This window comes from Falco peregrinus, chromosome 12 (assembly GCF_023634155.1).
Source record: "Falco peregrinus isolate bFalPer1 chromosome 12, bFalPer1.pri, whole genome shotgun sequence".
In the NCBI taxonomy this organism is placed as follows: domain Eukaryota; kingdom Metazoa; phylum Chordata; class Aves; order Falconiformes; family Falconidae; genus Falco; species Falco peregrinus.
This window is the reverse complement of record NC_073732.1, coordinates 5,237,410-5,260,652: the sequence shown is the minus strand read 5'-3', so window position 1 is coordinate 5,260,652 and position 23,243 is coordinate 5,237,410. Positions and strand designations below refer to the sequence as shown.

The window sequence follows — 23,243 nt, the reverse complement described above, 5'->3', positions numbered from 1 at the left end:
AGGGTTGGTGCTGCAGCTTCCTGAAGCGTAATCCACCCAGCACTCATCAGACGAGGGTCAGCGTGGGTGGGGAGCACTATGACTCCTCTGTTAAGTCAGTGATGCCCCAAACAAGCAAGGAGCCACAGAAGGCTGGGATGGCTCCTGCTCCTCATCACTCTCTCAGCCACCTCTGGGCCACGGGCTGCATTGGTCGAAGACATACACAACTGCTCCACCAATGCCCCCAGTGCAGAAACAAGTACACTGGTCTGGTGGTTTATGATATAGGTGGGTCCACATTGTGTATCTGCCTTCTGCTATAGACCCTAGGCAGGATTTCAGCAAACTGCAGCCCTGTTATCAAGGGTGTCATGCTGCTCAGTGGAGGCAGAAATCGATGCTCTTTCTGCCATGTTATTACAACTTGTTCAGCTGCAGAATGCAGAGATATACCTATCCCTGGTCTGGGTTAGAGGCTCTACTCCTCTGGCAGGCCTGACAGCTTAAAAGAACTGAAAGGAAACAGAGGAATTTCATCTCACCTACTAAGGCACATTTCACCTGCAGTCAGTGAGAGAGTCTCCCTGGCGCAGCTAACTGCAGCGAACAGGTAAAGCATTTCTGAAGCTGCACAGCGAGCCATAAAGGGAATGGATCCAGGTCACAAAGAACCCAGAAAAAAGTATAGGGACACAATGAGAAAAGGCATTTTTAACCCGGGTCAGTCTGGCTGAGTTAAGCAAACAGTGATATTAGCACAACTGCAAGCAGCACCACCAACAGAAAAACAAACTATCCACCCAGGCTCTGCCAGCTCATGCTCCCAGGGTGAGCTAATCCACCGGCGTGACTATGTTTTCACCACAGTCTGCTGAGAAGGCCAAACCCCAAACTCCAGTGGTTCAACCACTCTGAGCAATGCAGTCCCCATGGGCACCCAGGGACAGGCAGCAGCATTACTTCTTAAAAACTCTGCTGGGAATGACACATCTTGGCTTTTCTCTCCAGGCTCTACCCTTCCAGACCTGACTTCCATCTGCACAGCAAAACCCTTTGCTCAAGCTGTGAAACTCCTCCTTCCCCAGAGGCTACCAACCACCACTGCCTGGCTGACCTCTCTGCTGGCCATGACTGAGTTAAAAGAGTTACCCAGGTTACATACACTTCAGTTGGCCTTACAGCAAAGCCAGGCTGAAAGAGTGGGAGCAAGCAGTTGGAGAGGGTAAGAAACAGATCTTCAGCAAGGTGGGTGAAAACATGAAGAGCTCCTGGTGCCAGCACTGAGTCCAGACAGAGCACACACGTCCAACAACTTGACCACCACTCGAGTTTTACTTTACCCGGCCAGTATTTCTGCTCTGTCTCTGGTCCAGGCTGTTTGTCAGCCGCTCGTCTGCATCCAAGTTGCTATTGTCTTTGTCCAGGAGAAAGTCATTGTGCTGAGAGAGCGAGTCACTCTCGGAGTGGTTGGCAGATGGAGTGTCTGAGCCCTGGTTAGCTGGAGACGATGATCTAGAGGGAGATTCCAAGAATTTCTTGATTGAAGGGTGATTAAGAATTGTTGCATCACATGACCTGGTGCCCTGCAACAAAGAGGTCAGGCAGATCCGGTTACTATTTCCCTGCAGCCCAGGTAAAAATAAAACTGTGCCAGAAGAGAAAAGGTCAATGTATGAAGAAAGAACAAATATTTAATCAGCTGCCCTGCAGGAAAAACATATGCTGCGGAAGATAAAAGCTTAAAATGGTTCTACAGAAACAGCACCCCACACTGAATCTGTTCCTTTAGACCCTGTGATCTCAGACACCCACCTGGTTATGAAAAGGACTGCAGCCAGCTCAAATACCTATAACGTCCCTTTGAAAATAACGTCTTCCCTCCCTGGGCCAACACCTACGGTCTTTTACCATAGAAAGGCCACAGCTGCCCGATTCTTGCAGGCAAGCAGGGTACATAAATGCATCAGGCTCTTTAGGTTTGATACACCCTGGCAGTCTTGTCAATGCCTATGAGGCAAGCTACATAGCACCCTGTCTGCTCCCAAAGCGTAACAGAGGATAAAGAATAAGGTGCTTAGGCATGCTTGCAAACTTTCCTCAAAATGGACATCTCGGAGCTAAACTTAGATCCTCCTGAACCTGCAAGGGGGAGGACAGGGCAGAGGAATGTTTAAATCTCTTTTGTTTTTTTCATTACTGTAACAAAGCCCGTTGCCCCACCCCCACCCCCTTTTTTTTTTTTCTCTCCTGCATTTGTTTTAACTTCAGAAACAGCAAGGAAAACACTCATCACTCAAAGCAAGTGTCCCTTGGCCACTTCTCCCAGTCACCAGTATTGCCCATCACCTTGGTTTGATGATGAAACAAGTCAGCAGAAACACCCCTCTTACCAGCAGCAGTGCACCAACAGACAGACTCACTCTGGCTCCTGAAGCCACAGACTCACTCTAGAGTTCCTTTTCTTGCAGGCAGTACCAGCTGAAAGAAGCTTTTCCTCTTCCCTGCACGAATCACCCGCATCAGCCAGGACAGCACAATAATTCATGGGGAGGGGGCAGGTCACAAAGTAAAACAAATCAAGAAACTGATTTGGAATTATTTTGTTTGGTTGGTTTTTTTGTTGGTTTTGTTTGGGTTTTTTTTTTCCTTTGCAGGGTTTTTTTTAAATCCATATAAATTCCCTGATTCAAAATTCTGCCAACGTGATTGAGGGGGTGACATGGGGACAGACACCAGGACCACTATGGAGCAGCAGAACTGCCCCTGAGAGGTAGTAAAAGTAGTGGAGTTAAACATTGTCCCACCTGGGACTCCAAAGTTCCGTTTGAGAGCTTTCTTTCCAGTTGTCTGTTAGGTACATAAGTGAAGCAATTACCAACTCTCAATTACCTGCTTATGACAGTCATATCCATATATCCAACAGCAGAGGCACACACACAACAGGACCATAAAAACCCCAAAACACAAATCAAACCACCAAGAACCTCTCTCTTTTTTTAAAACCTCTAGTCAAGTAAAATGACCAACACTTGTCCACTAATTTGTGGAAAAACATAATAAACTAACTATACAGAATCATAAGCCTCAAAACCCAGCAAGCATTGGGATGAAGAACTGTTTATATTTATGAGAACAGGTTAGGAATTTGCAGATCATCTTCTTAGAGGTTCTGAATTAAACTGCAAAGACTCCCATTCTACCAGAAGCAGAAACAAGACAATCATTCACTGCCAAGTCAAACATACATTAAGCACACATTAAAATCAGGCAACAAAGAAAATTGAAAGCAGTAACAACTTCAAAACAAAAACAGAAATGATAGAGCCTGCATGCAAATCAGGACTTAAAAAAAAAAAGTAAAAATGTAATTGCAGATACAGCTACATTAGCTCATAAAAACTACAGGAAAACTAAACAAAGCAAGGATGTGCCAGTAAACTTTGTGAATGCTTTGAAGCAATTACAAAAGTTGCTATTTCTGGCAAGCATGAAAATCAGCAAGGAAAAACCGAACACCCTGCATGGCAGAAAGAGTAAAGAACAGGGGATGGTACAGCTCTTGCTGACACACGGTGATGCTGAATGAAAGTAGTTTCAAAGATCAGAATCTAGCTCATGTTCTTCAACTGCCTACACAAAAATCCAGGGGCGGAAAGAGGGATCTCCAAGCCTCCCAATACTACCACAACCTTTTTCAACTCCAGCTGCTCAATCTAAGTTCAGTGAGGGAAAAACAAGCTAGACCTTTTTATTTTTACCCCACTCCAAGTCTTCTGGAAACCACAACAGGAAAACCAGGAGGATCAGTGCGAGCCACTGCTTTGAACAGAAATTCTCATGGGACTAGAGTAAAACCCAGGTCTGCAGCATCCACCTACAGCTTCCAAAAATCAGCTCAGATATTTACTGGAAATTAGATCAACTCCCTGTACTGAAAGATGCTAACTAAATACCTATGCTGGTAGTGAACTACATGCCAATCTGCATGAGTCCGCATGAGCCATGAACACCCTACGATTACCACCCCACTAAGGACAGAGTGCTCAGAACTGGGGTTTCACTAACAGGGTTCGGGTTTTGGTTTTTTTTTTAATCCTGTTGTGAATTTTTAATCTCTCTGTGATATCTCCTTGATTTACCTCAGGCTTTATTGCTGCCATCAGTCTGTTCACCAAATCATTAACAGACTGGCTGCCAGGGTAAAAGGAGGATGGTGTCATGGCACTGCCCAAGCCTCAAGAAGTCTTGATTTTTAATTTTTATTTCCTGAGAGGTTCCAAAATCCATCTGCTTCCACTCTTTTCTTGCAAAATGGGAAACCATGTTCCCCACTTTTCATCGTTTTGCAAGGACAAACTGTGCAGTGTGTGAGAAGCAAGGTGCTCTCGTGCAAGAACTGATAAAAAAAAAAAAAAAGCACAGAGCATTTCAGAAACCAGAACTGAGGGCTGCTGAATGACTTTTCAACTGCTCCTTGAAGACTTTGCCAAGTACCTGAGGCCCAGCTGGTGATGCACAGGTGTCCTCTCCCACTGCCACCCCATTTGCAGATCGTATTCCACCATTTCAGAAAATCACATCTCAAAAACAAGTATCAGCTGAACAACCAGTGAACTACACATCGTCCTTTGAAAACGTTCCCTAAAATCTTATTACTCCCAAAGCAATTTTTACCTCTCCAGCTTTAAGGAGACCAGCAGATGCATAATAGTTAGCCACAATACAAGCACGCAGCTTATCCATCATCCTTCTTGCTTCAATCAGGCGCTACAAAAAGAAGAGATAACATATAGTAACGAGTAACCACTGCAGCAATCCCTCCAAACCCCAATACACCAGGACCTTGTGTATTTTTAAGAGCAAAACCTTTTTACCTGATCTATAACTTCAATTTCATGTTCTTTACTCTTCATTTCGACGGCAAACTGTTCTTTTATAATTGTCTCAATCTTCTGCACAGCAACATCTCGAGCTGTACAAGGCCACACATGGAAAATAAAGAAGGAGGAAGTTTCATATTTCTATTTTTGAGGCTCTATTTGAAAGCATAAACATCACAAATCATCATGGAATGAGAAGTGTAGGGATAGTAAGTTCAGCACACACAAAAAAAGGGAAGGATCATCTTTCTGCAAAAGTAAGTAATTTGTCTTAACAAAAACCACATGTATCTTTAAAAGCTGGCTTATGCAGAGAGCTATTTTTTCCCTTTTTAGGTCTGAGATGACAAATAACAGAAGATGGGAAGAACAGGACCAGTTTGTTTACTTCTGTCTCAGTAAAGCTGTAAACAGTAAAAGGAAAACTCTAAAGTACCATGGCCAAGTGCAGTTACTGCTGCGATTGCGCAGGAGTACACTGGAACGCTACGTACATTTTTCTGCTCTCTTTGGCCCGATTCATATCCAGGAAATTTACACCACATCATGCAGCAATAATAAGGCAAACTAGTACTTTATACGTTCAGCGCTGGCGTGAAGCGCAGCCTGCTCTGGAGCGCCTACAAGCCTTTTATTACCCACAAAGGAAACTACAGTATCGAAAGCTGGTCTACCTCTTACAAAACCCACTTCCAGCACAGCAGTCAAAAAATTTTAGCCTTTCAGTAGTTTATTGACCTCGGTAGAAAGCAAGTAGTTCAATATTTCAAACTGTGCAAATACATTATGGAAATTAGCAGCTAAGAACTAAATTGGCATCTCATTGTGTTTTTCTCGAACACGTATAAACACAGAAAGAACAATTCTTTTTGCTCTACACCTACTGTAGACTTTAATACTTCCCTTCCTTTATATCACCTCGATTATATCAAGGGGGTTCAAACAACATCTTTTTTATCAAGTTCTAAGCAAGAACTTGGAAAAGCAGGAATTGTACTTCTAGAAGAAAGCACGGAAAAGGTCCTCCAGCCTGTGTCAGAAGTACAGCGACCCCACTGCAAAGCAGATCAGAGAAACAGCCCGGGTGCCTCTGAAAAAGGTCTCACATTGTTTCTACATGGAATAGTAGGCAACAGCAGCAAGACTTTGTTTTGAGCTTCAGAGGAAGCATTTGTTTTACTGAAGGGTACATAGCTGTTTGAAGAGGTTTCTAATATCCCAATAGAAAGAATAAATAAATCAAAAGCAAGTCAAGACTTTGCTGCTATGCTCCAGCTAGCATACATAATCTTACCATCTGATCAGGTACCTGTAACAGGAGTAAGGCAGCTGATGCTTGTATATGCAACAGGGGTACCCTAAATATTTTTACTTATTTCTAGATACACGTGTGTATATATATGTATATTCTAGGACCAGAAATAGTTAAAGCCAACGTTAAAAAAGAATTACGGTTGAACCTGTGTGAGTAATGCAAATCTAAATACCAGAGGGATATAATTTTCCTCCAGCCATGAACACCATGCCTAGGAAATTCACATGTAAGGCTACACTTAACATAAACCTGCACAGGTTAAGGTATGAGACACACAGTTCAGACAGGGACAACTGCATCTCTTCCCGAGACTGATGCTATGCAACACCAGCATTATGATAACTAAAGCACTTTAGGATTTGTGGTTCCATTACAGAGGCTTTTAAGAACACTTTATTTTTATATTTTTCCCAGCTTAGTGTCAACCACAGTCCCTAATTAAGATCGTGCTAGTGAAATTTGCATACTTAAGGAATTCTTGTATTGAAAGTCCAAGATCTTCCACAAGAGCAAGAAAGAAGCCAATTTGGAGAAGACAAAGTTCACTTTGGCAAGGACAGTTTTGCAAGGCCCTGAGACTTTGCCTGCTAATTATTAAGCCCTTCTGAAAAGTTGCTTCAGAAGCAGATCAAAAATCTGTCTGCAGTCCCTGGGACACTCCACCACAGAGGGCGGCGACTTCTGGCAGCCAGGCAGGGCAGGCGGCTGGGAGTGGTGAGGCTCTTCTGCCACGGCCAGCTCCAGCACAGCTTCGCTGTCGGGGCCCCGAACCAACCTGGCAGACAGGACCTGCCCAGCAACACATTCAACTCAGAGTTCAGCCTCCTCAGACCTGTCCAGCTGTATGCCATTGTCCAAAGCATCACCCACAAAGCCGTCATCTGTCCCTCTCCAACTGGCAGCGCTGGCATCCTGCTCTGTTCCTGGATCTTCTTCAGATCCCACAGCCAGCTTCGGTTTTCTCACCTCCCTGTTTGTCAGCTCCTCCCATCACGATTCTCACACTAGCTGTGCTATGCCAAAAATCACTAGCCTACTCCCTGTCCCAGGGGCAAGAAGCTCTACTCTCATTTGCCCAGAGATGACTGCAACCTGTCCCTGGCACCCTGCCAACAGGCTGGTTCCCAAAGCAAGCATATCCAAGCGTGCCAAACACAAACCTACTCATCCAGCTACTCTCTACACTACACCTTCTTTATCCACCTTTCGTTCAGTCAAGTAGCTGCTCCTGCTCCTCCTCCTCCCTTGCATCTTTCAAAGCCCCTTCCTCCTCCCTAGCTGACCCCTTCTATGCTGCTCCCTTTCACTTTATCTGACTCCTCCTGCAAACATCTGTCACCTTCCGAGAGCCACTCTACCTACCGCAGGGTTGTGGACTTCTCTAATTCCTACTGCCGGGTCATGGATTGCTCCCCCTGCCATGCTGTGCTGCGACCTGTATCCCCCAAACTACCAGACAATCTTTCTGGAAACTGCAAAACAGATGCACAGTCAGGAGCACATCTCAGCATGGGTAACTGCTGGGAAGATGCACTGGCAAATAATACTTCAGCAAGCAACGGGAACCAAAGCACACGGCTGGGGCCCTGGAGGGCTTGTGCTCTAGCTGCTACCACGCACCAAAGCCTGCGTCCTCACACCTTACTTACGGTTCAGCTAGTGGGTTGGAACCGCACCGTGTATGACAATCACACGTTCGTTTGGTAATTCAGAGGTATCGCTAGCTCCCTTCGTCCGACCCCTCAGCTCCTACCCCGGCCCCTTCCCGCCCCGTCCGCAGGCAGCACGCACCCCCCCAGCATTTCCAATTCCCCCCGGGAGACCCCTTCACTTCAGCCAGCTCCTACCTGACTGCTCGGCCGCTTTGTAACGCTTGTTGGGATGCACGACAGTGATCTCCTCGTAGTCGGGGTCCTTCTCCGCGATCACTCTCTTGATCCCAGACATGATCTCCCCACTGCTCCACTGAGAAGAAAAATAAAAAGCATTAAGGTCACCCACCGCGACCCCCCGGGCAGGCTCCCACCTCCGAGCCCGGGCAGGCCTGCGGCCGGGGCGCCGGACACCCCTCCCCCCGTCGCCACAGGTTAACCTGCAAAGCCCGGCACGGGGGCTTCAAGGGGCACCGCCCCGCCGAGGGTCCCCGCTGCCGGGCCGGGGTCTGCCGGGCGGCCCTGGGGGGTGCGGGGGGGGGGGGGCTGGCCTCCCGCCCCTCCCGCGGCGGGCTCGGTCCCGCCCCGCCCCGCGGCCCCTCCGAGCCGGGGGGACGGCGCTTCGACCCCCTGCGCGCCCCGCCGGGCCGTGGGGCGGCAGCGGGAGCCGTGTGAGGTGAAGCCGAGGACGCGGCGCGCCAGGGGCCTGGGGGGCGGCGGGGCCGGTGTCGGGGCGCCCCCTCAGCGCGCTGGGGGCGGGGCCGGGCCCCCGCGCGGCCGGGCCCACGTGCGCGGCGGCGCCGCTCCCCTCCCCCCGCCGCGCACACAAAGCCGCCGCGGCCGCGCGCTCCTCCCCCCCCGCCCCCGCCCCCCCCCGCCGCTCACCCGCGCTCCGCCGCGCGCCGCCCGGCCCCGCCGCCGCCGCCACCGGCCGCCCCCGCCCGCCGCCCCGCCCCGGGGCGCTCAGCGCCGGCCCCCGCCGCCCCGGCCCGCCACCACCGCCAGCAGCGCCGCCGCCGCCATGAGCGCAGGGCCGTGTGCCGGGCTGCCCGTCAGCCGCCGGGGCGGGGCCCGCGCAGGCGGACAGCGGCGAGGGGGCGGGGCGGGGCCGGCGGGCTCCCCGGGCGGGGGTCCCGCACCTGCTGCCGCGGGCAGGTGCCGGCGCGGCGGGGGCGGCGGCGCGGCGGGGCTCGGGGGGGGGGCGGGGATGCGGGGCCGTGGGGCCTCCCTCAGCGCGGCGGTGGCGGCGGGCGGCCGCCTCCCCTCAGCCCCGCGGTGAGCGACACCGAGAGGCTCCTGTGGGGGTATATTCATATATTGGCCGAGTCCTGACTTACTGGGTGGAACAACCGCATTGTTATTAGTCATAAAATTTGAGAAAGACGTTTCGAGACGGAAGATGTTCAGTGAAAGGCTGACAGTTCGCCAAAAAACCAACGAAGAGGCGAGGCCTGGGCTGAGGGAGGCGTGAGGTGCCAGCAGCCCGCCCGGGGGGACGGCGGCCCCCCGCCCACACAAGGCTGCTGAAGGGAGTTCCTGCCCTGATCTGACTAAAAATAGGCTTCAGGAAAATCTCGTACCGTACTTACTGCTTGCCGTATCTCATAGTCCCTCAAATCTGAGGTAAACCTGCCCAAATCTGCGTAGTTAATACTGCAGCGGGGGTTCGGGTTTGGCCGGGCTGTAGCACCTGCCTGCGGCAGCCCCGCGGCCCATGCAGCGAGCTGCTAACCGGCAGAAATTAACATCCCGCTCAGAGGTGTACTTGCAGCTCATTTATGAGGCCACTAATTAGCAAGTGTATGCTGAATGTTCAAGGCTTAGCCCTTGCATTCCTTTATTTATTTATTTATTTTTATTTCAGGACCACTACTACAACAGCTTTCCGACTTCTTACAAAGCAACAAACGTGAACTACAGCAAATCGATGGAGACTCTTGTACTCGCATTTGTATCATGCTCATCAGGAAAAGTATGTATGTAATGTAGTTCAATTTTATTTTCTTCCTCCTGCTATATGGAAAGAGGAAGAAAAGGCTGCTGTTGAAATATTGCTACCAGTTGACTACATTTAAGACACACCTTAAGGTGGGCTTCCAGTCCCTCAAAAATACTTCCATTGCTTTGCAGTCTGTGGATTCTGTCTCAGGCAACTTCCAGAAAAGTAAACTTCTGCAAGCATTGAACTTGGGTTGTAACTTACTTTTGGCACCACAGCAAGAGCCACTTGGTTGCTGTAAATAAGCCTGGCTGCAGTGTAGAACTGCAGCAGACACTGTTGGCTTGCCAAGTTTTATTTCGTGTTAGAAGGTATTTGAAAACCACAACATATCCCAATAGTACTGACATACACTCCCTCATCTCTGTGGGGGCAGGTTCAAAACTATTGAAACTAGTGCAGCTACTTCAGTCTTCTGCATCTCAAAACTGCAAAAAAACCCCATAAAGGATGTATCAGTATTATCGTGTCCATTTAAGTAGATTATATTAGAATGCAGAATTTCTGGCACTATTTCTACGAAAAGCTTCTTTTACACTTCTGTGTCAGAGACACAGAGTATATTGAGTTATCAGGGCCCCAGTGCCTTGGTCTTTATTTTTTGTGTATCCAGAACACCCCATGTCTGAATACATCACCAGGAATAGACTTGTGATATAGATTAGATCAACATGGGCTACAGTGCAAAGCTATGGAAGCTGTATTTGATTGCCACAATACCTACAAGAAATGTTTTTGGGAAGGTGGCAGGACTAGGATTACATGAAGGACAAGTTCCAAGTCTGAGATCCAGAATGCATGTTATAGGGAAGAGGAACACAGGAGTACAGATTAGTGTTCCACTAGAAAACATGTTAAAGATGGATTAATCTGTAAAAAAAAAGAAAAGGGTATTAAACCAAATGCTTTCTTCCTATCAGTTCAGCTGCAGGTGTACCTCTCCATCACAGTCTGAACCCTTACTCTGCCATCTGCAAGTGGAACCTTGAGACAGGCAAGTTCTAATTTTAAAATAAACTTTCTATAGGACTCCTTCCAACCTGTGTTGTTGCCAGTCACCTCCCTAGCATTGTTACCTTTTCCAGATCTCCCATGCTGGTTTTGTCTTCCAAGTCTGCTCATCACAACACCCAGGACTAACCAGTATTTCACATCCCACCCCCTGGCTGTATCATTTTTCTCTTTTAAGTTTACTCTTCTGCACGGCCTCCAGCTTGCCTTTATTCACATCAATACTAAGTTCCATGAGGAGGACAGAAAGATGACCAGGGAAAACACCTAGACTGGGAGAGAGAAGGATGGACTGACTGACAGATACGGAGACTGCAAAGCGGCAGAACTGAAGTGAAATGAACCAGAAAAAACAGGAAGGAGTTTCCTCCTTGCACCACCAAGCCCCACCCTGGAACTTCTCATAACCTAAATAAAACACAGCAAACTATTGAAAAGGCAAATGTTTATTAGGTACACTGAACTTTAAAAAACTTTTGTAGAATTATGCAAGAAATAGATTTAAATATAACAGGTGTTATTGCAATTGTGCTACATTACAAAATCACTTTTCTACTGTCAGCACAATCCGAAGACCTTAATGTTATATGCGAGATAATGTAACATTGAGTCTGGCACACTGTAAGTGGTCTGCACTTTATTTGTTCAAATGTCATTTGTGCTGCACCAGGTTTTTCTTGAAGACAAGATGAGCTCTTCACGCAACTATGCCTTTTATGTTTCTGTAAATAAAGGAACTGGCAAGGAATAACATGAACTGCTGTTTTCCTCAGCAAAAAAGGAAAATCAAAACATGATTTCAAGTGAAGATAAAATATCATAGGAGTAACAGTTCAGGAGGTAAACTCTCTTTCCACAGCCAAATAGCTCCTACAATCCGACTCCAAATTGCTACAGGTGCTCCAAAAGGAGAATGACTCATAGGTCCAGCATTTACACAGATGAAGTTAGTAATAGTACATTACATTCAAGTCTCTTGATTTGCTTATTGCCATGCTGCACCATATCACTGCTTCATATTATGTATATTGAACAAGAGGTTCATGACTGACAAGTCAGAGCATTCAGAAATATTGCAGAAGCTATTGACTAAAACACAAGACTATACATGTTATGGACAAGAAGTCAAAGACTGAACTCAAATCCTTCGTCACCAAGGAGTGCTGGAAACAAAACATAGGAGAAAACCAAGTACCAATTTCCCTAGATTAAATCTGCCATAGCACTGCAATAATGGAAGCATTCTAGGCATATTCTAAACAAGAGGTTTAACTATTCTAATTAATGAATGGCAAGATTTGTTTCTCTTAGAAGCGCATCAACAGTCTAGACAGCAAGACCGATCCTAATAACGATAAACTGGGAGAAGTAATCCAAGCTCTTTTTCACAATAGATAAAAATATAGGTAAATTCAAGGCACAGGCATTTTCAGAATTAACACACATTATTTTCTTTGGAACTAATAATACAAAGTAAGCCATAATTACATGCTGTACACAGGGGCTCTTATGTGCATTACTTATAACAGCACTACCAGAAAATGATCACAAAATTACTCACATGCGCAGATGTGCGCACAATAAACATGAGCATAGACTGGAGCACTACATTAGGAAAAAAAAAAAGAGAAATGTTCCTGTAAATAAGAGTTCTTAGTAACGTTATCAGGATGATACACTTTGAGTAACATGAACTTATGTGTAACATTAGTTATGGAAGACTGCTGACGCAAGGCCAGCATGCAGAGAACCTGTGATTCACACATCTGGTTTGGGGTTGGCAGGAGGCTGCTTACTGTTTTGTGGCAATGTGCATAGCACTGACACAATCATCATAAACTGACAGTCAGATCCATTTTTATTAATGCCACCTGAAATAATTCAACACTGAGAAAACTTGCGCGCTGGATGTATTTAAAAAGAAATTACTGCTTGGCCCCCAACCAGACAGCAAACGTCTGCTTAAAAATCTCATCTAATCTTGTAGACTCCTTTTCTATGTTGCTCAGGTTTTTTTTAACCAGGCACAACAAACCATTTCATTTGTGCTTTCTTGTGTGCACAAGACTACATTCAGATGAAAATACTCATTTTGCCTCACAGTGATCAAGTCTTGTGAGTTTCTTAACGCTCTTGAATTGGCTTTTGCCATCTTCAATGGTAGAAAAAGCCCCACATATGCTTGCCCGGATGGGCAATTCCGAAATACAAATCTTTGGCTTTCTTGAACGCTGCCACTAGAAGACTGTGACCATATAGGCATCTTTATCACTCAGCTCAGTTCACCAAGTTGACAAATGCGAAATATTTTTACCAGCTGAGTTTCAGCACCTGGAATTGGAAACTTATGAGCATCCAGAACATCTTGGTTTAGGCGAGCCCAGCCAAACACACAAACCCCAAAGGCAGTGTGTTTCCTCCTGGTATCTCTCACCTTGCACCAATGAGTTTCTCTCATCTCTCTCTTTGGAGCTGGACTAAGTTCACAGCTCTGCCTAGCTGCCAGGGGTGACTGTTCCAGCACACCACCGTGCCTTGGGCTGAAGGGGAACATGAAATCACAGGGAGTGGGATTGCTTCTTGTTTTGTCCTTGCAGTTCAAATAAAACAAAAGCATGATAAATTGAGTAACTATCTAAGATAATGTGGTAAACTCAACTATTTTGAGGAAGAAGCTGGAGCAGTCAGCAGTGTCCTTACTCTGAAGCACAAGCGACCAAAGCTTCCTCTGAACTGCTGTCAAGGTGAGCACCTCCTCTCCCTACATCGTCAGCCTCTCTCAAAAATGTGCAGTATTAAAAATACCATTTAAAAAGCTTGACTAAATTATGATAAGGGTTCATATCAACATAATCTGCATTAAAGACACCTGTGCTTCAGAGAATAGGAACAAAAGCAATCTCTGATGAGAACTGCATTGATGCCAATTAAAATAAGAAAGTAACTACAACTCTGGACCCTTGGTGCCAAAAGCAGAAAGCACAGTGCCCAATCCTCAAAATGCATACCAGGCACATAGTGTAACATGAATCATCTGATGGTAAAAATGGAAGAGATTCCACAAAATATGCCTACTTAAGCATTACCAAGAAGGGAGCCTACAGGCGAAACAATGATTACCAGGCAAAGTTACATGCTCGATGGCTGCAAAATAAGGGAATGCATGGTATGTCTAAAAGCGGCAGGCTATGAGCTCTGCTGTAATGCAGGACTGATGTTACCTATTCAGAACCTTCTCGAAGTCAGGCTGCAAAAAGCATTGACTTTCTTTTCAATTAACATCATATTGCTAAGAACAGAAGGATGTAATTCATGAAGTGGACATTAAAATTGAGAGGAAAACATTTACCCTTATTTAAGACTGAAATACTTGATTTCTCTAATTATCTATTTAGTGGGGTGAAACATTAGACAACTCTTAAAATTTTTTTTTTTAGGTGTGACTTGAGATACTTGAGCCCTCTTGCCATGTATGGTTAGACTGAAGTTACATCTTTGTGCAGAGGTACCAAACCTATTATGATGTTTTTTTCCATCATAAAAAAACATTTATGATAGAAATCTTTTGATTATACTAGATGACATAGTTTTCTCTCCTGAGACAAAAAGACCCCAGCTTGCTGCTCAAGCCCATAAACTAGAAGCAGCCACATTGCACATAAACTACAAGCGTAATAGTGAGAGTTTAAATCTTTGAACTCATCTATACCTAAGTGAAATGCATCGGAGAACAGGTGGCTCAGCAGTGCTACTTCCAAATTAATGCATCCTTCTAGAAAAACGGTAAGTTTTCGTTAAGCCAAAGTTGAATTGTTCTTTTCTAGTACATCTAAAAATAATTTTCTAACAGAGCAGGCCATAAGTGCAAATTATTTACAGTTAACGAACAAAAAGAATTTCACTGCTTGTTTTAGGGAAATCATTGCATGAGTAACTGCCATTTTAGCAATGCTCCACACATGTAACTGTTCAGCATTGAATATAGGTTCTCAAGAATTGTAAGCAGAAGTTTTCTTCTACATCTACATTTCTGCATTTGCTGGTTCATTAAACACTGTCATTTTCAAAATAATAGGTAACAGTACATACATTGTTAAGAAAAGACAACTAAACTATAAAATGAATTTTCAAAACCACAGAAAGCAGTATCTTGTTATTTACAGAGTAGTGCAGTATTATGAACAGGTTAAAAGATATCTATACATAAACAACATTGTTCTACAGAATAAAGAATGTTTAAAACCAGTTTAGCATGACAATCAACATCAGAAGTCTCAATACAAGCAAGAAGGAAATCAAAGGAAAGGAGAACGTTTTTCAAATTGCACCTCTAATTAAGTGCTCCTATCATTTTTTACATTTTCATTTACAATGATGGCACTAGTTACATACAGTGTTAGTATACAGTATCAGTTACTGGGCAATTACCATTGCTATCAATGGACCTTATTCACAGGTACTGAAATTACCTTTTTAAAGTAACACTTGGTGAGCAGAAACACAAGGAACTTAGAAAAGGATTAATTTATCTGACTCATTTGTCTTACGTTACCAAGGGACTTAATCTTTTTTAGGGCAATGTGAATGTACATGCTCAGGGACCAACTTCCTAATTACATCACTGATACACAGAAATTTGTATTTTATCAGTATTTTTAACATATACAAAGCAGTGTTTGGTATTCAGTCAGAACCTGAAATTTGTGTCCTTTCCTGAGGTTACAAGTTAATGCATCACAAAGTGCAGCTCCCAGTGCTCTTTAAAAGTCATGACCATATCTTATGGAAAATGCTGACTCCCAGTTTGGCATGGCTTCACTGAGGGTCAGAATTTCCATCTCATAAAGAAATACTCTGGGAAAACAGATGAAGAAAGTCCAGCGGAACAATGTTCCAGAGATGGTGCTTGTTTTCACCCTCCTGAGCAAGCATGGAGACCAGAAGCCTGAGGCCAGGGCTGTCTCTGCAGGGGCCTTATGTTTTGGGGTTTTTTTTCCCCTGCCCTGGCACTGACCAACTTCCTTACTGGCTGCTGTCCTCAGAATTCCTTTGAAGGGCAGTTCCTGAGGTTTTTGGCGATTAACAGGAAATTGGTACACAGACAATCCTATTCATTCTCCAACTCTCAAGTGCTACTTCAGTTTTTACGAACTTGTGCCTCAACTATGCAACTGTGTACTGGAAATAAAGAGTTCTAGTACAGAAATCTAGGAAGGACTTAAAAAAAATACGTTTACTTAAAAAAGGGGGGGAAAAAAAAAAAAGATGAGGGGACAGGACAATAAAATACAGGCCCCTTCTAGGCTTCAAAACTATCCAGAACATGTTATGTGGGAGTTACCTCATATGGCTACATGGATAGGTCCACAGTTTTTTTTCTGGTGATAGGAAGGAACTTTCCAGAACTACTTTATCTGTGGCCAAGCAGCTTATACAGTAGTTTAACTGTGCTAAAGTAAGTGATTGTCTGAAGAAAAGCCAAGAAATACTTGGCAGGTACCCTGCCATCTCTGCAGACAAGATATCTGAAAGACCAATTTATAAGCTGTAAGCTGCAACCCAAGTCCCCACCTCTATCATCAGGTAATTTATCATGGGATTCAGAAAAGCAGAAGAATCCAGAATTCATCATCCCTTATTTCTTGAACAGTTTAGAGATACTTTGCAGCGAGCAAAGAGTGAACCCAGTAATTTTCAGACTTCAGCCATACTATTGAAAAAGTTAAAAACTAGGATCCAAAATTTGCTTCACACCCTGACGGGTCTATGCAGTGTGATGTAAATTAAATAAATACTAAGCTTTGCAGTCCACTCAAATGCATTAGTCTGCCTTCTTCCCATGTGGTCTGCAGGGCAGCTGAGATCCAGCTTTAAAGAAGTGAGATAGTATGAGTGCGTACACGTGGCACTTGGGGACATGGTTCAGTGGTGGACTTGGCAGTGTGAGGTTTACCGTTGCACTCTACGATCTTAAAGGTCTTTCCCAACCCAATGATTCTATGATTCTACGCCTACAGCCCAGTGGTCACTAGTTTTCCATGTCACGGAGCCTTGTACTTCTGATGAACATTCAGCAACACTATGAATAAGGTCCATAGTGTTAAGGCACACAATCGTCACTGCAGCGTGTCGCAGTGGCTCACTGAACAACCAGTTTCTCCTTCAGAAAAAAAGCATTCCTCAGATTCTAGTATTTGTCCTATGCAGTTTGGGTTTTTTGGTTGGTTTTTGTTTGTTTGGGTGGCTTTGTTTTTTTTTTTTTTTTAATTCCAAACCATGCATAATCCAACATAAAATCTACTTGGTTAAGCCAAGCAATCTGCTTGTAAGAATGCTGTGCATATGAATTATATAAGTTTTTTTTTAATTTTAGTTTGTTATCCTAGATGATTCTCTGGAATTTACTTGCCTATGTATTTTTCCAATTAGCAGAACCTGAAACACCTTGCAGATACCGCTTCTTAGGACACAGGCACAAATGCCTGTGAAGGCACTTTCTCCTAAAAGCTTCCAAGAATTTAATTACTAATCACATACAGGAAAAACTTGCTGAACACCAGTACAATGTACTACTACTGCTCTTGTATCAGAGCCCACAGCAGATACAACTGAACTCTGGTTACTGGATAGATTTGTAGACTTGTTTTGTAAGTTAAATTAACCCTTTTTCTAAAGGCACAGGATATAATTTTCGTATGACACTTAGGCAGGGAAAGGGCATTTTCCCATTTCAGGAATCTTTAAAAAGCCTGTCTTGCAGCAGACCACTGGATTCATTCATGCCATCATCTTCTTTTTTCAAGAAAATTACAGTTTAAAGCCTTTTTCATTAAATCTATGAATCGTCACACAGCCATGATATGATACTGGCCTGGGCATGGCTGCTACTCCTGTGATAATGCCCGTTGCAGGGTCATAACAAAGAATAGTGTCTGTGGCTTCACCATTTTCTCGTCTTCCACCAAGGATATAGATTTTTCCGTTACACACAGACATGCCACAATTCTCCTGTTTCAAAATACACAAAGGAATACATGATTAATGAAAAAACAAGACCTCAAATCCTGCTTGTCTACCCCAGTGCAGGAGGAGAGCATTGTGACTACCGTTTGTTAACAGACTGGCCTATACTCTCCTGAAAGGGCCAATGCAGAAAGCACAATAGTTGGGGAAAGCAGCAGCACAATCCTACGGAAAAATCCTACAGAAAGAACTACTTCAGGTCTAAGCCTTCAGTACGCAGCTCAGACAAGGCATACAATGGAATACAACAGAATACAGCCGAACACTGTACTTACCATTTAAACATCTGAGATAAGGAAAGGAGGAGAGAACAAAGGTTTTCAGAAGAGGGACCACAGTAGGTACTATTAGTGCAAAAAAATGCGAACAAGGAGAAGCATCTTAGAGGAGTAATAGATTAGGAAGAGGGATTTAAACAGGGGAGAGGAAAAAAGCCATGACTAAGAAAAGAATGCATCAGAAAAAGAATCCTATGTCTTACTTGAAACAAAAAGAGATAGCATTTTATTTCTTCCTTAAAAGCGGGCATGAAAAAAAAATCAGTTAAATAGAGAACACAGATCAAAACAAAGGAATAGAGAGAAGGCCAGGAAAAAGAAGAACAAATTTATGTTAAGGTAGATAAGGTAGAGTATGTGATTGGTGCTTTAAAACATAAGGGAAAATTAACTGGTATACATGCACTTTACTACTGAGGGGATACATTTTTGAATTCTGCTCAGTGTTCCATACACGGAAGTGATACAGCTCGTGCTGCTGAAGTCGACACTTTCTGTGACAAATTAGTTTTTTTCACACTGTAAAAACCTCCTTCAATATTTTTTGTCACATTGAAAGGCTTTAATCAATTATAAAGGAAGTTACTATCTTCAGTCTAAATTAAAACATGTAGCGTAACTTGACAGAGATCAATTCCAACACAATTAAAACATCGTCCATTATACTGTTACATTGTTCTCCAACAGTAACTGCTCTCAAAAAAAAGTCTGGACTGGCTAACTGACACCCAACTGAAAAGCCACTGGGTTAGAAACTTCCTCTTCTGTGAGGTTTTGAACTATACAGATGAAGTAGTAAAGCAAATATGGAATCAGAGATGCAGTTTTAACAGGATACTCATTTCATGCCAAGATATTAATGAAAAAAACTCAAAACCTTTCAGATGTCTAGAGGCTTTTTTAGTGTTAATTACCTGTCTGCTGAATGTATTCTGTACATGCATCCAGTAGTCCTCAACTGGATCATAGCAGTATATTGCTTTGGTAAGCCCACCAGCAACGTAGATCAGGTTGTTTAAAGACACTGCTGTAATACATCTTTTTGCGATAGGGATAGTTGCACGGAGCAACCAAGAATTAGTATCAGGATCGTAAGACTGAACCTGGAAACAAATACATGCATTTCAGTTTAAAAACCTCACCGAAATTATAACCTGGCACACCCACCCAGGTTATACATGAAGAGCCCAAGCAGCAATACCTGGTGGGCAATACCTCACCAAGAAAACAGAAGTCAATATAAACACTGGTCCATGTATCAGTAACATCTACATATGCACTATATTCAACATGATTTTCCTAACACGCAGGTTTAAGAATTCACAGAACTTATGAACAAACTCCCCGGTAACTGTGTACTACTGAGTTAACGTTCTCTACTCTGTATTTTTTGTATTATAATAATTCCGTATTCCATTCAGCAAAACAATTAAAACAGATCTCTGTACGACCTCGTTTTAAACCAGCAGTACTGTTTACCATGGATAGAAGATGCAATCAAATACAATTAACTGACCTTGTCAGAACATGTGTTGTCATCAGGACCACCCCCAATCACAAACAGTTTGCCAACACAGCTGGTGACTGCAGGAGAACTCACAGCTTCTTTAAGGGGAGCCACCTCTGTCCATCGATTAGAAAACGAATCATAACACTCTACGCTGCTGAGGCGGTTTTGCCCATCATATCCTCCAACAACATATACCTATGCAAAGTGGTGAAAACTATCATCATTTCATTTCTAGAATGGTTATTACATTTAAATATGAAATTAAATTAAAGCTGCAATAATTCTAATTGGCTAAGTTTGTAAAGGGATACTTTCCTCAAATGTGTAATTTATATACAGGAGGAGAAGCATATGGTCTACAAATAATAGGTAGAGACTCCCTGGAGAGTTCCATTCAGTCACATGTGGAATGACACTGCAAACACACTTCCAAAGCATAGTATTATTAATAGTGAGCTAGAAACTTCCTGTTTGAATGGCATTTGTTAAAAAAGGCACTTCTCTGCATTTCTCTTTTTCTACAGATTACATTCAGCAACGGCAGCAGCAAAAGTCCATATGAATTTACCTTTGCTTTTCTGTGTTTTGCTTTTTTCCTACTTGCTTACAGAAATTTTTCTTCCTCACAGTTTGTAAGCTTTGCTTTACTTTCCTGTTGCTTCTCTTGTATCTAAGCAGCAGAGTTCATTATTATTTTATCTACCTTCTTCCCTCTGTTTGCTCCAGCTGCAAGCCTCACCTCTTAAGAAGTCCATTAATGGAATCCCCACAAGCACTTGATCCCAACTACTAGTTTTATGTTAAGGCATATAAACAAAACTTCCCATTTCCCCACAGCATACATCTGGTTAGATGTAATATAAAATATAAGTATAAAAACAAAAGAGCACAGAGCTGTCACTCAGAGCAGTACCAGTTTCTGTTAATAACTGCATAAACTTATTCTGACAGCACCTTTGAAGTACACGCAAATTCAGATGCTTCTTTGCTTCCCAAAAAGTTGCTTCTTGGAGATAAGAAAAAACACCGCCACCCCCCCACCCCCCCCAGACCTGAGGGGTAACATGATTTCATGTCCACAGGTAGCAGCTGACTGATAACAGATTTATTGTTTAGAACATTCTTTTATTTGAAACTATGTATTTTTAAAATTATTTGATAGGAAATACAAAGTAATACTAAACATGCATGTATGACTTCTCCACTCTTTTCTTACATATAGCAAACATCTCCACTATAAAAAGATTACAAATATACTTCTCTTACTTTACCAAGAAGAACAGCCATTTTATGACGCCATCTGCCTTTATTTAAGGAGGCAACTCTGATCCAAATGTTAAGTTGCGAGTTGTAAATCCAAACATCCCGACTATTGATTCTTCCACCTTTAAAAACAAAAATATTCCAATTTGAATAAATTCCTTACTGGACGAGAAACGTTAACTATTAACAGGCCCCTCTACATGGGCAATGACAACTTTGTATCTTCTTTAGGTGAAATACAGATCTATCTACATTTATACATTAGACCGAGAAAAGTTGGTTTCAATGGATTTCAAACATGAAAACATACAGTAAGTTTATGTGTGTCTTTCCCAGTAACACTGCTGAGATCGCACTAGATTATTTCTTGAGATTGGAATTAATTTTAATGGCTTTTGGTCATGCTCTTCAGATTTCCTTTAGTGTCCCTACCTGGATGAGACTCTAAATCTTAGCCATTTATGTGTCTCATGGCACATCCCTACCCCTAGCTGTTCCTCTGTTTGGTTCATGCATACATCTCCTTCATTTTACATTCTGTTCAAATGACCCAGGTACTACCCACCTGCAGAGACAACTTCTTTGGTTAAGCTAACACAGGGGGCCTGGTGTCTAAACCATCAGCTGTACCCTGTAATTTACCCTTGCTAAAAGAATTGTGAATGAAAGGTGTTAGAAACCGTACAGCTATTGCTTATTTCACTGTAAATAACTGGCATAAATGAACCCCAACTTGGGTGCTAAAAGGAATTTGTTCCCATTTTACATTCTCACGATGAGAAGCAGCTTTAACTGTTTTTCTTTAGAGTCTAGGCACAGATAGAATGATAGGACAGAAGCGTGTCACCAGCAACGTGTCAGCACCGCAGTGCTCCTAGGCAACTCGTCTTTTTAAACAGCACACAGCACGCTTTGGAGCGGAGAAAGTGGTGCTGGGAAAAGACTGCTTGGGATTTTTTGCTTGTAATTTTTCCAACTGTTGCTGCAAACAGGCCACAACTATACTTTAAAGTGGCATACTTTATGAGCATGAGCTAGTCTCTTAAAATACAACCAATATTTGTTGCAGATTGATACCCCCAAAAAAAGATGATTAATACCAAACAAAAATCCCAGAAAACACTTTTCTCTAAGATTAGTTTGGGGCTGGTGTTCACCATTTACATCAGAAAGTGAAAATGACTTTCAGTTGAGGTTCTGGAAGTTCACAGTATAAAGATCTGCCACACTATGCTGAAAAAAAGAAAAAAAGCAACAAACAAAACCCAGAAACATCCCACCACCAAACCCCACCAAAACAAAGAAAAGGAAGAAGTCTTAAATTTTTTTAGGATTATTCACCTGAAACAAGAATATCATTCCGTAGAGCACACACTGCATACTCAGACTTGGTAAACTCCGGAAGTTTGGCCAGTGACTTCCACTCTCCTGTTACAGGATCATAGCACTCAGTGTATGGCAAATTAAACCCTCCAACTCGTTCACAGCCTCCAACAACAACTATCACCTCAGAATAACCAGTTGATCTAAAAAAGTGAACACAGAAAACTAAGATGTAGAAGATATTTATCAGTACATGGAGGCCAAACAACACTGTTTTCGAAACTGTGTAAAAATCAGAAAATTTAGTATGTAGCATTAACTTATAGAGCAAAGAAAAAAAATAGAAAGGAAGAAAGTAATTTAGCAAATTTTCACTGTTTCCAGCTGCCTCATTACACTGCAGGTTATCACACCAACAGGCGTCCCGTGTAAATGAAATTGCACTGCATAACGTTCTATGTAAAAAACCAAATAATTAAAGAAAAAATACAGAAAGCTTTTACACTATAATACTTTTCCTTTGACTATGTAATGTAGAGATATCAGAAATACAGTTCAAGCAAGGCCTGAGACAATGAGATGAGCAGTTTGCTTCACAGTGAAACCAGTCCCTGTGTCCCCCACCAAATTTCACAAAATTCACAGTACTTTACAGTGCTTAAATATTCAAAAAGTTTGGAATGTTTTAGGTTATTTCCAGCAAAAAAAAGCTGAGGGCATATAGTCACCGAAATAGGGGAAAAGAAAGAGACCCTAGAGCCAATGCATCGTTAAAAAAAGAGAAAGGCAAGTGTAGCAATAGAAAGAATGATGAAAGAAAAATTCAGGCCTAAAACAAAAACTAAAACTCAATGTGAAAAAAATTAAGCATTAGACAGTCTGCAATGTTCACAAATAAGGCTTTGAATTCTATTCCACACACACATTCTCCTTCTAACCTGATGCTTCTGCATTATACATATCCTACGTTCACAGCAGTAACTCGTATGTTCATCCACATTTGAATG

The 23,243-nt window shown here is 43.1% G+C and overlaps 2 protein-coding genes and 1 long non-coding RNA gene across 14 annotated transcripts in view; 1 reads left to right on the top strand and 2 right to left on the bottom strand.

Annotated features, from left to right (window-relative positions):
* YEATS2 (YEATS domain containing 2) overlaps nt 1–8,857 on the bottom strand; it is a 50,063-nt gene extending 41,206 nt beyond the window's left edge. For 6 of the 9 annotated variants that reach the window (XR_008749356.1, XR_008749357.1, XM_027779537.2 and 3 more), the window contains exons 1-4: nt 8,025–8,142; nt 4,857–4,954; nt 4,657–4,749; nt 1,323–1,565 (exon numbers count right to left, since the gene is read on the bottom strand). Coding sequence is in view for 7 of the 9 variants with exons in the window: in XM_027779537.2 (XP_027635338.1) it covers nt 1,323–1,565; nt 4,657–4,749; nt 4,857–4,954; nt 8,025–8,124 (534 nt within the window). In the remaining 2 variants the exon portion in view is untranslated. Of the gene's footprint in view, nt 1–1,322; nt 1,566–4,656; nt 4,750–4,856; nt 4,955–8,024; nt 8,239–8,269; nt 8,629–8,714 lie in introns of those variants that run through there. The other 3 variants (XM_055816946.1, XM_055816947.1, XM_005232259.4) reach the window with 3 other exon arrangements.
* A 202-nt stretch (nt 8,858–9,059) lies between these two features.
* Nucleotides 9,060–11,121, top strand: LOC106112148 (uncharacterized). The gene is made up of 3 exons (XR_001226309.3): nt 9,060–9,452; nt 9,694–9,801; nt 10,749–11,121. It is a non-coding gene; the product is annotated as an uncharacterized LOC106112148 (long non-coding RNA).
* A 146-nt stretch (nt 11,122–11,267) lies between these two features.
* The window catches only part of KLHL24 (kelch like family member 24), a 30,034-nt gene continuing 18,058 nt past the window's right edge, over nt 11,268–23,243 (bottom strand). For all 4 annotated transcript variants that reach the window (XM_027779545.2, XM_055816974.1, XM_055816975.1 and 1 more), the window contains 5 exons: nt 22,255–22,439; nt 20,917–21,035; nt 19,657–19,845; nt 19,055–19,243; nt 11,268–17,847 (listed from right to left, as the gene is read on the bottom strand). In XM_027779545.2, coding sequence (XP_027635346.1) covers nt 17,647–17,847; nt 19,055–19,243; nt 19,657–19,845; nt 20,917–21,035; nt 22,255–22,439 — 883 coding nt within the window. In that variant the 3' untranslated portion in view covers nt 11,268–17,646. The remainder of the gene's footprint in view (nt 17,848–19,054; nt 19,244–19,656; nt 19,846–20,916; nt 21,036–22,254; nt 22,440–23,243) is intronic.